Below are 14,899 nucleotides of genomic sequence, written 5' to 3'. Positions count from 1 at the left end.
CTGGCTGTCTCCAAGGAATGCTTCTTGAAGTGGGGGAAGGCTAAGAGCTGGAGAAAACATATTCTCTTTATAGATGTCCTTAGTGAGGGACAGGGAACCAGACTTATACTTAAGGAGAAAGTGAGTATCTCTTGGATCTTAACCCTGGCTGGCATTTGACCCCCACAAAGATATTATTATGCTAGAGATATATCCTTTAGGTCTCATCCTAGGGGCAAGGATGGGATATTGAGAAAGGCATCCAAGTAGGCTTAGAGATGGGCTACCCATCTCCCTCTCCTAATTGCTACAACAGGGGGCTCCTTTCTTGCTTTTGGGGTGGCTCATAACTCCTCTCTTTGGACAGGTGAATGGCGTGAACCTGAGGAATGCAACTCATGAGCAGGCTGCAGCTGCTCTGAAACGGGCTGGCCAGTCAGTCACTATTGTGGCCCAGTACAGACCTGAAGGTAGGAGAAGGAAGGTGGAACAAGATGATTTGGGGAGATTAGACTTATTACTAACTGCTGGCTTTTTGCCATCATAGGTAACAAAGCCACTTGAGTAGGTCCTTTCTTACACTGGTACAGTAACCTCTTCCTCTCTCGTTTTCCTTCTGGACTGGGGTAGGTTTGGACAGCTTGGGAGCATCAATCAAGGCTGTGCTCAGAGCCTGGTGAATAGGACTGCAATGCAGCTGAAGGCCAGTAGTGGGCAGCAGTTTACGGGAGGAAGCGCAGAGATTGGGGCGACTGGAAAAAGGGGAGGGGGAGGGAGGCAGAGGCGGAGGCGGAGGCGGAGGCGGAGGGCTCAAGAGGCGAAGAACATAACTGTGTTCCCTGGAACAGGAGGGTAGTCCTCGGTTAGAAGGACTTGAGGGAGAAGAGTACCCACCTCTTAAGAGTGCTTGGGCCAAACCTCTATGACCCCCACTTCTCCCCTCATCAGGGTGACCGTGAAACAGCCATAAACGCGCAGAAAAGGTGATGCTAGGCTCTCCAGGTAGGGAATCGGAAGTGGACCCCCCTTTCCCTGCTGGGGGCCTTCTTTGTGTTCTGCGGGAGCAGTCCCCCGGCTTGGGCGAGTGGGAGGGGCCGGTTATGCAAATGAAAGCGTTTGATTGGCTGGGGCCAGCCAAGGCCCAGGTGCCGAGGTGAGCTGCGGGATAGCGCGCCTGAGCCAGCCGGCCGGCGGGGTGGCCATTGGCCGGCCGAGCGCGGCCTCCAGCCTCACGCCCCGCCCCCTGACCCAGGCGGAGGGCGGCGGGCGCCCCTCCTTCCCCCCTCCCTGCCTCGCGCGCCTCAGGCGTCTCCTCCTCCTCCCTCCCCTCCCCCCCTCCCCTCCCCTCCCCTCCCCTCCCCCCCCCTCCTCCTCCTCCTCCTCCTCCTCTTCCCCCTCCTCCCCCTCCTCCCCCCCTCCTCCCGCGTGCCCCGCTTTGTGTCCGTGGTCTCCCGCGCGGGACAGAGGGGCCGGCCGGAGCTGGCGCTTTCTCAGCACTAGACCTGGACTCCGACCCGGCGCCAGGTGAGGTGGGGCGGACGGGGGTCAGGCCCCCTCACAGTCCCCCCTAGCCTCTCTACGGTTCTGTTCTCAGACTCTCTCTTTTCCCACACCGCGCCCCCAACTCTGAGCTCTCCCCGGAATCCCTGGGCCGCGTGTCCCCAGCCCCGCGCGGCGCGCGGCTTTGGAGCCCCTCCCGAGGGTCCCTCGCGGCCCCGCGGAGCAGTGCGCGCGGCTGAGCCCCGGCCGGCCTCCACCTCTTGGCCGTCACCTCTCCCCACCCGCGAACTCTGCCCCTTCTCGCCTGGGACCTCTGTCCGCCCCCCAGTCTCCTTCCTGCCGGCGGCTGCGCCCCCAGCAGCTACCTAATCTCGGTCCTCTGAGGAATTTTCTCCGTCTTCCCCTCCCCCACATCCGTTACTACGCCTCCTTTCCCCCCCACCCCGACCTGGCGACCTCTGGGAACCCCCGAGGTGGGCTTGGTGTTCTCGGGCCGCCCCATGCCCGCTTTTGTTTGCCAGCGTTTGCGACTGTCGCCGACTCCTTTTCGCCTCCCCCTCCTCTTTGTAAGGTCGGCCTTTGTCCCTTAGGGCAGGTGCTCTGTTCGGTGATGAGAACGGGGAGAGGCTGGCAGCCCTGCTGCAAAGCCGTGAGGGATCGAAAGCGCCTACCTTTGTCCTTTCCGCTGCCCCCCTACCCCTCGTTCAGCGCCTCAAGCCAGGAGCCTGAAGGCCAACAAGAGAGGGGCCTGCAACCTTATGCACTAGGCCCTTTTGATGGGGACAAGTGTAGGGAGGTGACTAACAGGAGAGCTTGTTGGTCTGAGGTAGTGGGAAAGAGGGATGCAAATGGACACTCTGAGTCATTTCTTTCCATGTTGGGTGTCCCGCTTAATGACAAGAAACACACACTAGGGTTATTGTTTTTATGATGCCTGCGCGTGCTGTTTGCTTCTCAGTGTAGAGCTCACCATCTGATTTTTATTAGCAACCAATATTTATCCATTTCATGCCCACAACTTAGGCAACGTAGGTTCTGCAAAGAACATGGTTTCTCTTGCATATTTGTGTGTGTGTGTGAAGGAGAAATTGATGTGTTTCTTTCGGTTTTGCTCACTGATGCTGGGCACATGGAAACAATACTGTGAATTTGGTGGTAGTATGTTGGAAACTGGTGACTACATGTTTCTCCGAGTTTTGTTAGGAGAATGTAATTGATTTGCATAAAAAGCTGCAAGTTGTCCTGGCTAAAGGGATTCCTTCAGTGTTCATTGCTCTCTGGGCATATTTCTGAGCATTTTTGATGTTTGTCGAGGTGCTGTCTTATGCTGGGTGTCTCTACCATTTGCCAAACAAAGCCTTTCTTCTCTCAGGATTTAGTTGAACTACTGTTGTTAAGGCTCTGCCACCCCAATCTCATTTCTTCCTTTGGTTTGGAAAATCCAACAGGGCCCCAACATGCAAAAGCTTTTTTTTTTTTTTCCATTCAAAAATGGACCCTTGGAAACAGGTCCGGAGAGACTATCAAGCATTCCGTGTTGGGCTCTGAATTTTCTTTGATAAAGTGATAGTTTTTAAGAATAAGGACTCCATGTTGATCATTTTATAATTATGTTAAATACTGTTCTTTGGAGGATTGCATCACATAGGCATTTACAAAATGAATAATCCAAATATATGTTTGTTCGCTAAAATGGCAGAGACTTTGTATGTTATTGGCCAAGTAAGTGTTCATCATTTGTATTTTTTTCACATGGAATGTGGGAGCTGGAAAGGATCACGTAGTCCAACCCCTCATTGTGCAAACCAGAACAGCGATAGGAGAGCAGGGACATGACTTGCCTAAGGTCATGAAGGGAACGTTGCTGAGGGTCAGCAATCAGTTTAATCCTGAAGTCCACCAGCTGGGACAAATCGTGCTTGGGAATACCTGAGAAACCTAAGACCTAGTTGGAGCAGAGGAAAGGAACTGGGAAAATAATAGAAGAGAGGGTGAGGGAAAGATTAGAGTGGTCTCCATGGTGGCCCTTGAGGCACCATTGCCAAACCAGTGCAGCCTTTAGCTAGATATCCTTTAGTACGAGAGCTTTAAAAAAAAATAGCTTTGACTAATTAGAACAATCAGAGTAAGAACAATTTTTCTCCTTTTTTTAACAGCTTAATTGAGATATGATTCATACACCATACAATGCATCCATTTAGGTGTACAATTCAGTGGCTTTTTAGTGTATTCACAGAATTGTGCATTCATCATCACAGTCGATTTTAGAACATTTTCATTACCCCTCTCTTTTGAATACCTAGAGATGGTGCAAGCATTGGAAGGGTGATAGGTGTAGGACAGTTGCTTCCTGATGTATCTCATCTGGGCAGTTAGGGGCTGGATGGCAGCTCTGACTTTGCTCTAACTGTGAGATTCTTTCATATATCTGGTTGCTTAATGGGTTGAACCCATAATGAAGATAGGAACCTTGTCTATCTATTTAAACTTTGTATTGTGCCTAAGCAGGGGTGCTTTACAAATATTTGTATGATGAAGCTTTGGAAAATATTAAAATAGATATAGAAGTGCCAAATGATAAGCTACTACAGTGAGAGATGCTGTTTAATAGTTTCACTCCTGATTGCTCCAAACTGTTGTGGACACAGCAATCCTACCTATTTAGCTAAAAATAGCATGATGTTCTTGGGCATGTATAATCCTGCTTAAAATTCGAATTGAAAATTGAAACAACTGGCTCTTGGCAGAGGCTCTCTTCCAATCTATTCTAAAATGAAAAATATTTTTCTGTGACTTGTGGAATTGCTCCACCAAGGGGAGGATGGTTTTCATGTTATAACATTTTGATTTAGAAACTATCTCCTACATTTTCCTCCCTAGTTGCTTTGTGTCAGCCTCTGTTTATAAACTCAGCTAGTATTTTTCTGGAAAGCCCTTTTGTTTTTAGCATAGATTCTGAACCCCAAATCAGGAGGTGAGCCAGAAATTGGTCACTAAGGTAGCTAAACTGGGAACTGATCCTTTGTGACTAGTCTTTTCAACTGGAACATAAATCCATACAGGCTGGGGGTACAGGGAATGAGAAAGAACTAGGGTTTTCCATACTTATTTTAAAGTGCTGAAGAAGCACACTTTTCACCATGGAAACACCTTCAGGTAAGGCCTGGAAGAGTGTAAGGATCAGTGTTGGTAATAACTTGAAAGCATAAAGGGGATATTTTCCCCATAACATTTAAGTTTACCACCCCATCTCCCCTGTTTGAGAATGAGGGATGTAAACATAGGTGCCACCCTATCAGCATGATCTCTTTTGAGAGCACAGAGGTGAAAGTTTATCAAGGCAAAGAATCAACGTTCTGAAACTCCTGTTGCCATCCTAAAAGAAGGCTAATGTAGGGAGGGAAGAAAATGAATTCCTGTTAACAGCATTTCTACACTGAACAATTTGAAGGCAGCTACTACTGTATTTTTCTTTGTGCCCCAGCACCTAGTCCAGAGCCTGGCACATGTTTTGTTGAATTATTGAGTATGTCTATGTTCTAGATGGCTTTGTAAGCATTAATCTTCAGGATATCCCTGTGGGATAGGTGGTATCATCCCTATTTTACAGATGAGGAAAGTGAGGATCAGAGAGGTTGAGTGACTTGCTAAAGGTCCCACAGCCAGTAAGGGGCATAATCACAATTTGAAGTCAGATTTCCTGAGAACTTCGTGTCCAGGGCTTTTGCCAAGAGACCACAACGACCTCTCTCCACAGCAGAGAAGCTGTGAGCCCTCTCTCTCTACCCAGAAGATACTCCTCTGAGACTCTTCAGGTGCCAGAAGCTGTTAACAGATGGACTAAAGCCAACTCCCAAATGTCAGCTTTTTTTTTTTTTAATAAATTTTATTTATTTATTTATTTATTTTTCGCTGCGTCGGGTCTTCGTTGCTGTGTGCAGGCTTTCTCTAGTTGCGGCGAGCAGGGGCTACTCTTCGTTACGGTGCGCGGGCTTCTCATTGCAGTGGCTTCTCTTGTTGTGGAGCATGGGCCCTAGGCACGCGGGCTTCAGTAGTTGTGGCACGCAGGCTCAGTGGTTGTGGCACACGGGCCTAGCTGCTCCGCCGCACGTGGAGTCTTCCTGGACCAGGGCTCAAACCCGTGTCCCCTGCATTGGCAGGCGGATTCTTAACCACTGCGCCAGCAGGGAAGTCCTCATCGTGCTTTTCATTTGCATTTACCCAATGGCTAATGATGTTGAGCATCTTTTCATGTGCTTATTGTTTTGCTTTGCTTAGTCCCATGATTCTCACGTTGTTTATAAATTGACTTGAGACCAGAGCAAGCCAACTGTTATTACTCAGGTGATTAGAGGGAACCAGGAGGATAAGGGACTACCTTTCCACTCTTATCACTGTGTGCTGGAGGGTGTGGGTACTGATAATTTTATCTAGGAATGCTGACCTGATAAAAATGATAGGGCCCACCTTTAAAAAAAAAAAAAACAGAAAACCCTCCAGCTTATTCACATACCGTACAATTCACCCATTTAAAGTGTACAACTCAGTGGTTTTTAGAGTGTTCAGAGTGGTGCAACAGTCAATTTTAGAACATTTTCCTCACCCCAAAAAGAAGTCCTGTCCCATTAGCAGTCACTGCCCATTTCCCCCAAACTCCTCCCCTCGCCTCCCCTCACCCAAGGCAACCACTGATCTACTTTCTGTTTCTGTAAAGTGTCCTTTTCTGGCTGGTTCATATAAATGGAATCATACAACATGTAGTCTTTTGTGTCTGTCTTCTTTCTTTCAGCATAGTGCTTTCAAGGTTCATCATGTTGTAGCATGTAACACTTCATTCCTTTTTAAGGCTGAATGATATTCCATCCTATGGTTATACCACAAGTTGTTTATCCATTCTTCTGTTGATGGACTTTTGGGTTGTTTCCACCTTTCAACTATTGTGAATACTGCTGCTGTGAACCTCATGGGAGGTTTTTGTGTGGTCATATGTTTTCAATTCTTTTGGGTATATATGCCTAGGAGTGGAATTGCTGGGTCATAAGGTAACAACATTGAACATTTTTGAGGAACTGCCAGACTTTCCCAAAGTGGCTGCACCCTTTTAGGCCCACCCTGTTTTGCAAACTTAGAAGAGAGAAATATGTTAGCTTTCTTTTCAGTTTTGCCTCCTGGGGCTGAACTTTATATACAGGTGTTTGTGTGTGTGTGTTTGTGTGTGTACTCGTGTGCGCTGTGCTTTTTTGTCTTGCATGTAGCCTAAGGACATGGTAGCTAGAGTTGGCAAAGAATTCTGAACCTAGCTAGACAGGTGCTTTCTTGTCCTTGTTACATGGTTTGAGGCAAAATCCTAGGAGGTTTGGTGTCTGTAAAACATCGGTTCTTCTGATGGGGTAGAGTGATTAGAATGATATAGAGAATGAATTATTTCTTATTTATTTATAGCTTTTTAGGCTTTCTTTTTAATTTAATGTGTTGCTTGTTGAAATCTTGACCCTGGTATTTACACTGTTGCTTTGTTTGTTTGAAGCTTTAGACTTATATTCCACCATAGGGTAATGGTTTTATTGGTTTTTTAAAAATTTATTTTATTATATTTTATTTTTGGGTGTGTTGGGTTTTCGTTACTGCACGTGGGCTTTCTCTAGTTGCAGCGGTGGGGGGCGGTGCTAGTCTTCATTGTGGTGCACGGGCTTCTCATTGCAGTGGCTTCCCTTGTTACGGAGCACGGGCTTCAGTAGTTGTGGTGCACAGGCTTAGTTGCTCTGCGGCATGTGGGGTCTTCCTGGACCAGGGCTTGAACCCTTGTCCCCTGCATTGGCAGGTGGATTCTCAATCACTGTGCCACCAGGGAAGTCCCCATGGGCCCCAGTTTTCTGATCTGTAAAATGAGGGGACTGTGCAAAATGATCTCACATGTTTCTTCTAACTCAAATTCTGTGTTAGGTAAGTGTAAGTGAGTTGTGAATTCAATTCACAAGTTCCTGTTTGTACCTAGACTGTTGTTGAATCACAGTCTTGAGTTAATAATGGTCTTGCTTTAATAAAGGTCCTGTCTTCCCCTCTTCTTTCCTGTGATAAGGCTTTCATCCTCTTGAAATAGATCTTTGTTTACTTTTCACTGAATTTAGATATCTTAAAAAAACAAAGACCCTAGAGATTTGGGGATTTTTCAACTTGATGAAATTAACACATTTTGTATAAATATGTGCATTGGGGATCTGGATACACAGGTGTCCTTCAGATTTTCAAAAAGGAGAAAGAGAATTTTGTAAATCTTGGGTTAAATTCCAAGCTAGATTATTAAGAGTTTTTTTTTTTTTTTTTTAATGTTGAGCCTTCTTTTAATTTATTTATTTTTATTTTTGGCTGTGTTGGGTCTTTGTTTCTGTGCAAGGGCTTTCTCTAGTTGTGGCAAGCGGGGGCCATTCTTCATCGCGGTGCACTGGCCTCTCACTGTCGTGGCCTCTCTTGTTGCGGAGCACAGGCTCCAGACGCGCAGGCTCAGTAGTTGTGCCTCACGGGCCTAGTTGCTCCGCGGCATGTGGGATCTTCCCAGACCAGGGCTTGAACCCATGTCCCCTGCATTAGCAGGCAGATTCTCAACTACTGCGCCACCAGGGAGGCCCAAGGGTTGTTTTATAAACACTCAGAAAAAAGAAGTGGTGAGCACTGGAACCAGTATTGGTTCACCAAAGTCAAACGAATCATGTCAGACTGCCAAATTGCCTTGATGGACAGGGTTACTGGACTGGTAGACCAAGGAAATAGGTTAAATGTGGTATATCTAGATTTTAGCAATGCATTGGCAGAGCTTCTTTGGTCTACTCTTGGATAAGATGGCAAGGTGATAATAGTGATAATACATTTAAGTGGATTTGTCTGCAACTGGTTGGGTGATCCGTCCCAGAGGCAAATGATGAAGGAGTCAAGAGCAGTGAAGAGGGGAATTTCTAGTGCACATGTGTCCTGGCTTCATCCTTGGGCCTGTCTTTTTCAGTCTGCCTCCCCATCCCCCTCAAATTATATTTTATATTATAATATATATAATTTTAAAATATATAATTTTTAAAATTATATTTTTCCTGGATATATAAATATTACATTCAGATTTGTAGAAAATTGGAACATAACAAAATACAAAGTAAAAAAAGTTCAAATCACCTGTAAAACTACCTCCAGAAATAACCTTGTGTTTGTGTATATTTCCCTCTAAACTTTTTTTTTTTTTAGTGTTTACTTTTACTTGTTGACAGTTTGCTTTATTTATTTATTTATTTATGGCTGTGTTGGGTCTTCGTTTCTGTGCGAGGGCTTTCTCTAGCTGTGGCAAGCGGGGGCCACTCTTCATTGCGGTGCGCGGGCCTCTCACTGTCGCGGCCTCTCTTGTCGCGGAGCACAGGCTCCAGACGCGCAGGCTCAGTAATTGTGGCTCACAGGCCCAGTTGCTCCGCGGCATGTGGGATCTTCCCAGACCAGGGCTCGAACCCGTGTCCCCTGCATTTGCAGGCAGAGTCTCAACCACTGCGCCACCAGGGAAGCCCATCCCCCTAAACTTTTATATATCATATAGTATGTATGTATCTCTTTCAAGACTCGGATCATTGTATTTAAGCAGTCTTATATCCATTCTTTTAACTTAGCATATGTCATGCATATTTTATTAAAATGGTTTTTAATAATTTAACAATATTCCATCATGTGTGTGCCATAATTCATGTACTCATTCCCTTATTGGAGGACTTGTAGGTTGTTTGCAAATTTTTTGATCTTATAAATAACACTTTGATGGATATCCTTGTATGAGGCTTTTTGTGAATCTGTGATTGTGTCTTCAGAATGAATTCTTTGGAGTGGAATTATTGGGCCAAAGGATATGAACATGTTTAAGACTTTTGATATATTTGATATATTTTGGTATATTTCTCCACCTCCACCAACCTTGCTAACATGGAGTATTATTTTTTAAAAATCTCTGCAAATTGGATAGGTAAAAATGTTACTTAATTCAAAATCTCTGCAAATTGGATAGGTAAAAATGTTACTTAATTCATATCTTAATTTGTATTTCTTTTTCATAATAGAATTGAACATTTGTGTGTGTGTTTGTCCATCATTTTCTTTTTTTGTGTGTGGATTGCCTGTTCATATCCTTTCCCCATTTCCCTGTTGACGTATGTTTATTAGTTCTTACTGATACGTAAAAGCTTTAAAGTAGTTAGAATATTAGTTCTTTGTCATATATATTGCAGTGGTTTTTCCCATTTTGCTTTATTATTTTATTTTATTTTGATGTACAGATGTTTTGTTTTTATGTAGTCAAATCTATCAGTGTTTTCTTTTGTGTATTTCACCTCTGCCCCTAGGTTTGGAAGGGCCTTTCCTACCCTGAGAGAAGATAAATGCCTGCCTTTGTTTTACTGTAGTTATTTAATGTTTTTCTTTTTGCATTTAAAACTTTAACCTGCCTGGACTTTATTTATGATATAAGATAGGACACTACCTTATTTTTGCTCCAAATATTTAAGGAATACCTTGGTAGCATTTATTAGATAATCCATCATTTTCCTTCTGTTTTGAAGTGCCACCTTTATTACGCACGCACACACACAACCACACGCACATGCTCATAATTTGGATTTGGGGTTTCTTAATTCTGTTCTGTAATATTTTACTCTGGGATTATCAGAGTAAAATATGAAAAATGACCGCAGATGTTTTGACAAATAACCAGAAGGGTCTTTCTCTAGGTCTCAGTTTCTGGGTTCCTTCCACAGAAACTTGACCCAAAAGAGATTCAGTTGATACCCCAATAACTATTGTGAGAGAATTTGTGATCCTATTGGAGTGACTACTGTGAAGAACATTTGAATCTAGATTCTCAATTGACATAGTAAAACATAGAAATCAGGGAATTCCCTGGTGGTCCAGTGGTTATGTTTCTGTGCTTCCACTGCAGGGGGCCCGGGTTCGATCCCTGGTTGGGGGAAAGCCGCCGGCTGCGGCCAAAAAAAAACAAAAAACAAAACAAAACATAGAAATCAGTTACATTATCTCAAGTTAGCAAGCTTAGTCATAAAATGTTGTGTGTTTCGGACACTGTGTTGCAGCATTTCTGTTAAGTGGAAAAGATTGTTGTGAACAAGAGTACCTGCTACCTTCAGGGCAAGGTATTCATTCTCATGTTTTCTAGATGAGGTGTTTTGTCTTGGGGTGGTTCTTACATAGACTTTGACTTATGGGTTAAAGGAGCTAAAGGCTTTGTTAATCTTGCATTTGAATATGCTATATGAAATTCTTTTGAATTAGAGAAAAGGCCCTATTTGAAGCTTTTACCCTGATCTGTTGGGTGATCCAGAACAGGGTGAGGAGAGCCAATGGCCAGGTCCTATGAAAAACTTTTTCTTAGCTTGATGTGAGATCAAAGCATTTTTCATTCTACTCATTTCAGGCCAGGTGGCTGAATGTCATAGCACCTTTTTATAGTATAGCACTTTTGCTCAGTGGCCCTTCCTGCATCCTCACTAAGCTCTTTAGGGGACAGAAACATCCAGTCAGTAGGGATAATCTGGATTTTTTTTATGGCATATCTTATTTTCTGTTTTATTCCCAGTATCAGGACCCTGGTAATGTGTGTGTATGGGTGAGGAAGCACATTGTGACAGTGCAGGGACCAGAATACAATGACACTGAAGTTTCTGTTCTGGGTTAGTCATATAGTTCCAAGCCCATTGTTCTAAAAGTAGAGCTGAAATTATTTTTCTTCAAGCAGCATTTGCCCATATGGAGGTCTGTTTGCAACTTTTCTGCCCCCTCATATAGCCTTAAATTCTTTTTCTTGCAATTTATACTCCTTAAAGTGGTATTTTTTTGACCTAAAGAGTTTAGGATTATTTGCAGATGTGAAGATTTCCTTCTTGTAGATCATATTAAAAATTTTTATTAGACTAGTCCTAGGTTTGATTTCTTATGGACCTCATTGATTTGGTTCTAAAATCATAATTATGTCAAAATTAGAAGGGAACTGAGAAATTGTCTAGTTTTAGAGGTGTCAGATTCTTTTTTTTTTTTTTTTTTTTTTTTTTTTTCGGTACGCGGGCCTCTCACTGCTGCGGCCCCTCCCGTTGTGGCGCACAGGCTCCGGATGCGCAGGCTCAGCGGCCATGGCTCACGGGCCCAGCCGCTCCGCGGCACGTGGGATCCTCCCAGACAGGGGCACGAACCCGCGTCTCCTGCATCGGCAGGCGGACTCTCAACCACTGCGCCACCAGGGAAGCCCAGATTCTTTTTTTGAATATAAAACTATTGACCACTGTTCACCAGTATTTACAATAAAATAAACAATATACAGTTGAATAACATTCTGATTACTACAGAGTTATTGTTTTTCCTGGCTTCTGCTGAACCAGTAACCCAAAATACTGAGAAGATTGAGCCTACATGTAAGAAATGGGTTGGGGTAAAGTTTGAAAAAACATGCAGGTCAAGTTTAGATTAGTACAGTTTGTTCACTCATTTATTCCTGCAGATCCTAAATTGCCAACATCTCTAACCATCTGATTAGGTTTCCATTAACAAGTCTGAGACATTCCATGTATCACAGTCTTTCAGTAAATACAGCACAGGGATTTCAACTTCTTATAAAAGAATGGTTTGCCAAAAGGAAGCTTTAAATCTCCATTTAACTAAGTCTTGCTTGGCTAATTAAAACATACCAGAGTTTTTCTAGTTTTTTCATTTGGGTTCACAGAGATAAAATTTTACTTTCAGGGGTTTTACATATAAAACTGCATTTATATGATGGTAGATATGGATGCAGATTCTGGTAGGGCTGCTTTAAAAAATTACCCAATTTAAATTGTTTGCATTAATTTGTCTAATTAATTACAAAATTATTTAATTTGAAAGGTTAAGACTTAAATTTTCAATTTAAGTTGAAGTGATTTCTTATATTGCTCAAAATGATAGAATCCCAGAAACATGGGCTTATCCATGGTTGTGAAAGGCTGTTTTTGTTTTGGTAAATGTATTTAAACAATAACCAGAAAATCCCCAAACCATTTACATATGTATACACATACAAAAAACCCAGAATGGTCCTTAGGCATATATGAGTTAAATACAAATTCTAAATTCTGATTGAGTAATGACTATGGAGATTTTCCCCAACATTTAGAAAAGCTGTTCTCCAATGCAGAGGAAATAATATACCGTGGTATCAAACGTTCTTTTCTGCTAAAGGAAGCAACTACAGAAAGCTTTTATTTGTTCAAAGTAACCAGTGCTACAGATGCAAAAAAAAAACAAAAACAAAAAAACCAAAAATCCCCCCCAAAACCCAACAACTTCCCCAATACTACTTCAAAACGAACATATCAAACTTGATTTTCATTAGAATGTAGTTATTTCTTCACACTAATAAATCAAAAAAACCAAGACCCAGATTTTTGATAAAAAAATATATATGTAAAAAGCAATGCAAACAATTATTGAGCTTCATCTTCTGGACAAGAATGCCAAGTTAGTCTCTCTTCATAAAAAGCAATTACAAATAAAAACCACACACACACACACACACACAAATCACACACAACCCCCCCCCACACACACACAAAAGCAATTACAATTTGAGGACACTTCATATTTGCCTCTTTTGCCAGCACCAAGTCTGAATATTTCCATTTCATGAGAAACATTAATTCTCCACTGCTGTCTGTGGCACCAATTATTCGCTCTGGGTTGAGACCTCTGGCAAAACCTCTTGGTTTATCAGCAGCATCTCTTTTCTTCTTTGATTTGCTATCATCAGATTCACTGTCAGATAAAAGATTTTCTTTTTGTTCCATCTTTTTCTTTACCAGCTTTTTGAGAATTAAGAAATGCTTCAATTAACTCTGGACAATCTAAATTTTCTTCCGGTTCCCAAGTATTGTCTGCATCTGTAAATCCCTTCCACTTCAGGAAATACTCCACCTTCCCATTCACTTCACGTTGGTCCGGTACTTTTTCTACCACAAATTCTTCAGGTTCTGCCTCTTCGACTTTTTTACTCTTTCCATTCTGTTTGTTTCCCATATTTTGCAATGTAGTTTTATTGGAGGCCTTTTTTTTTTTTTTTTTTTTTTTTTTTTTTTGCTATACGCGGGCCTCTCACTGTTGTGGCCTCTCCCGTTGCGGAGCACAGGCTCCGGACACGCAGGCTCAGCGGCCATGGCTCACGGGCCCAGCCGCTCCGCGGCATGTGGGATCTTCCCAGACCGGGGCACGAACCTGTGTCCCCTGCATCGGCAGGCGGACTCTCAACCACTGCGCCACCAGGAAAGCCCTGGAGGCCATTTTTTATTGCAGACTTGAAGAGCTATTATTCACCACCTCCGAGCTGCTCCAGTCCGGGTCTGCGGCTTCTCTTAGAGGTGTCAGATTCTTTAAATAGTAGGCCCCATAATTAGAAACTAACCCAAGTAATAGGCTTCATATTATTTTATAGAGACAAGTTTGTGATTCCAAGAAATGTTGTGCTGTTTGACGATTCATGTACTTATCACCACACTGACAGGTATCTTCTTGATGGGCTTATTTCACTTTGGGCTCCATCCATTTCTTTTGAAAACATGAGCTATGTTGTTGGGACAGATGCTTGTAATTCATACAAATCCTGAGGGTTTGCACTCCAAAGGTAACTGTAGAAACCTAAAACACAATTCATACTCATCAAAATCTGTGACTCTCTCATGAGTTCTGTACATTTGCGCAACGGGTGATTCCTCTGAGCTCAGGGCAGCTCAGCAATGGCAAATGAGGGCTGTATGAGTTTGAGATTGGAACACCTTCACTTCCATAGGAACAAAGGAGCCTTTGGGCAGCTATTGACTTGTTTTGTGTTGATAGCCAACCAAGACACATGCTGTTATTCAGCCCTGTCTTCCCTACTCAGTATTTGTGTGGGGACTCAAGGTCAGGAAGTTACATTTCTCTTTTGCATTCTATTTGTATTCCCATCTTTCCATTGTTCCTACCTGTCACAATCTGTGTGTCTGAAGTCTGTCATCCAGTTGTCTCCCCAGCTTCATTGTCACTTCCAAATTTGGTAGGCATGGTTTTTATTTTATTTTGGAGCATTTACCTTTTATATCTTCATTCAAATCATAGGTAGTCAGTGCTTCATGCAGAGTAAGTACCCTTTTTTGCTTCCCATTGTTTCCTGTCTCTACAAACATTTTCCTACCCATAGTTAAATAGAACCACATAAGTCTTCTGTGGGTTGAGAAACTGAGCCCCTTTCTGCTTTTCCAAATTACTGACAAATGTCATTTTTTATCCTGAGAAGACAGTTTTCCTGTCATTAGGAACGTAGATGCATTTGAGATCAAAGTCTTATAGGGGAGATGGATTTGGAGGCTTGGTTATGTGTCCATTTCATATT

The 14,899-nt window shown here is 43.1% G+C and overlaps 1 protein-coding gene and 1 pseudogene across 5 annotated transcripts in view; one reads left to right on the top strand and one right to left on the bottom strand.

Moving 5' to 3' along the window:
- DLG3 (discs large MAGUK scaffold protein 3) overlaps positions 1–14,899 on the top strand; it is a gene marked incomplete at its 5' end in the record, with an annotated part of 64,713 nt that overhangs the window by 15,799 nt on the left and 34,015 nt on the right. For 3 of the 4 annotated variants that reach the window (XM_081221329.1, XM_081221328.1, XM_081221331.1), the window contains one exon: positions 347–449. In XM_081221329.1, the coding sequence (XP_081077455.1) occupies positions 347–449 (103 nt within the window). Of the gene's footprint in view, positions 1–346; positions 450–1,439; positions 1,504–14,899 lie in introns of those variants that run through there. The other variant, XM_081221330.1, reaches the window with a different exon arrangement.
- LOC308608833 (chromobox protein homolog 3-like) lies at positions 3,191–13,793 on the bottom strand (annotated as a pseudogene). The gene is made up of 2 exons: positions 13,101–13,793; positions 3,191–3,424 (listed from the first exon to the last, which is right to left on the bottom strand). The product of its transcript is annotated as a chromobox protein homolog 3-like (transcript).

The sequence above is a fragment of the Mesoplodon bidens genome, assembly GCF_964165515.1.
Source record: "Mesoplodon bidens genome assembly, chromosome: X".
NCBI lineage: Eukaryota > Metazoa > Chordata > Mammalia > Artiodactyla > Ziphiidae > Mesoplodon > Mesoplodon bidens.
This window is presented reverse-complemented; position numbering and strand designations above follow the sequence as displayed.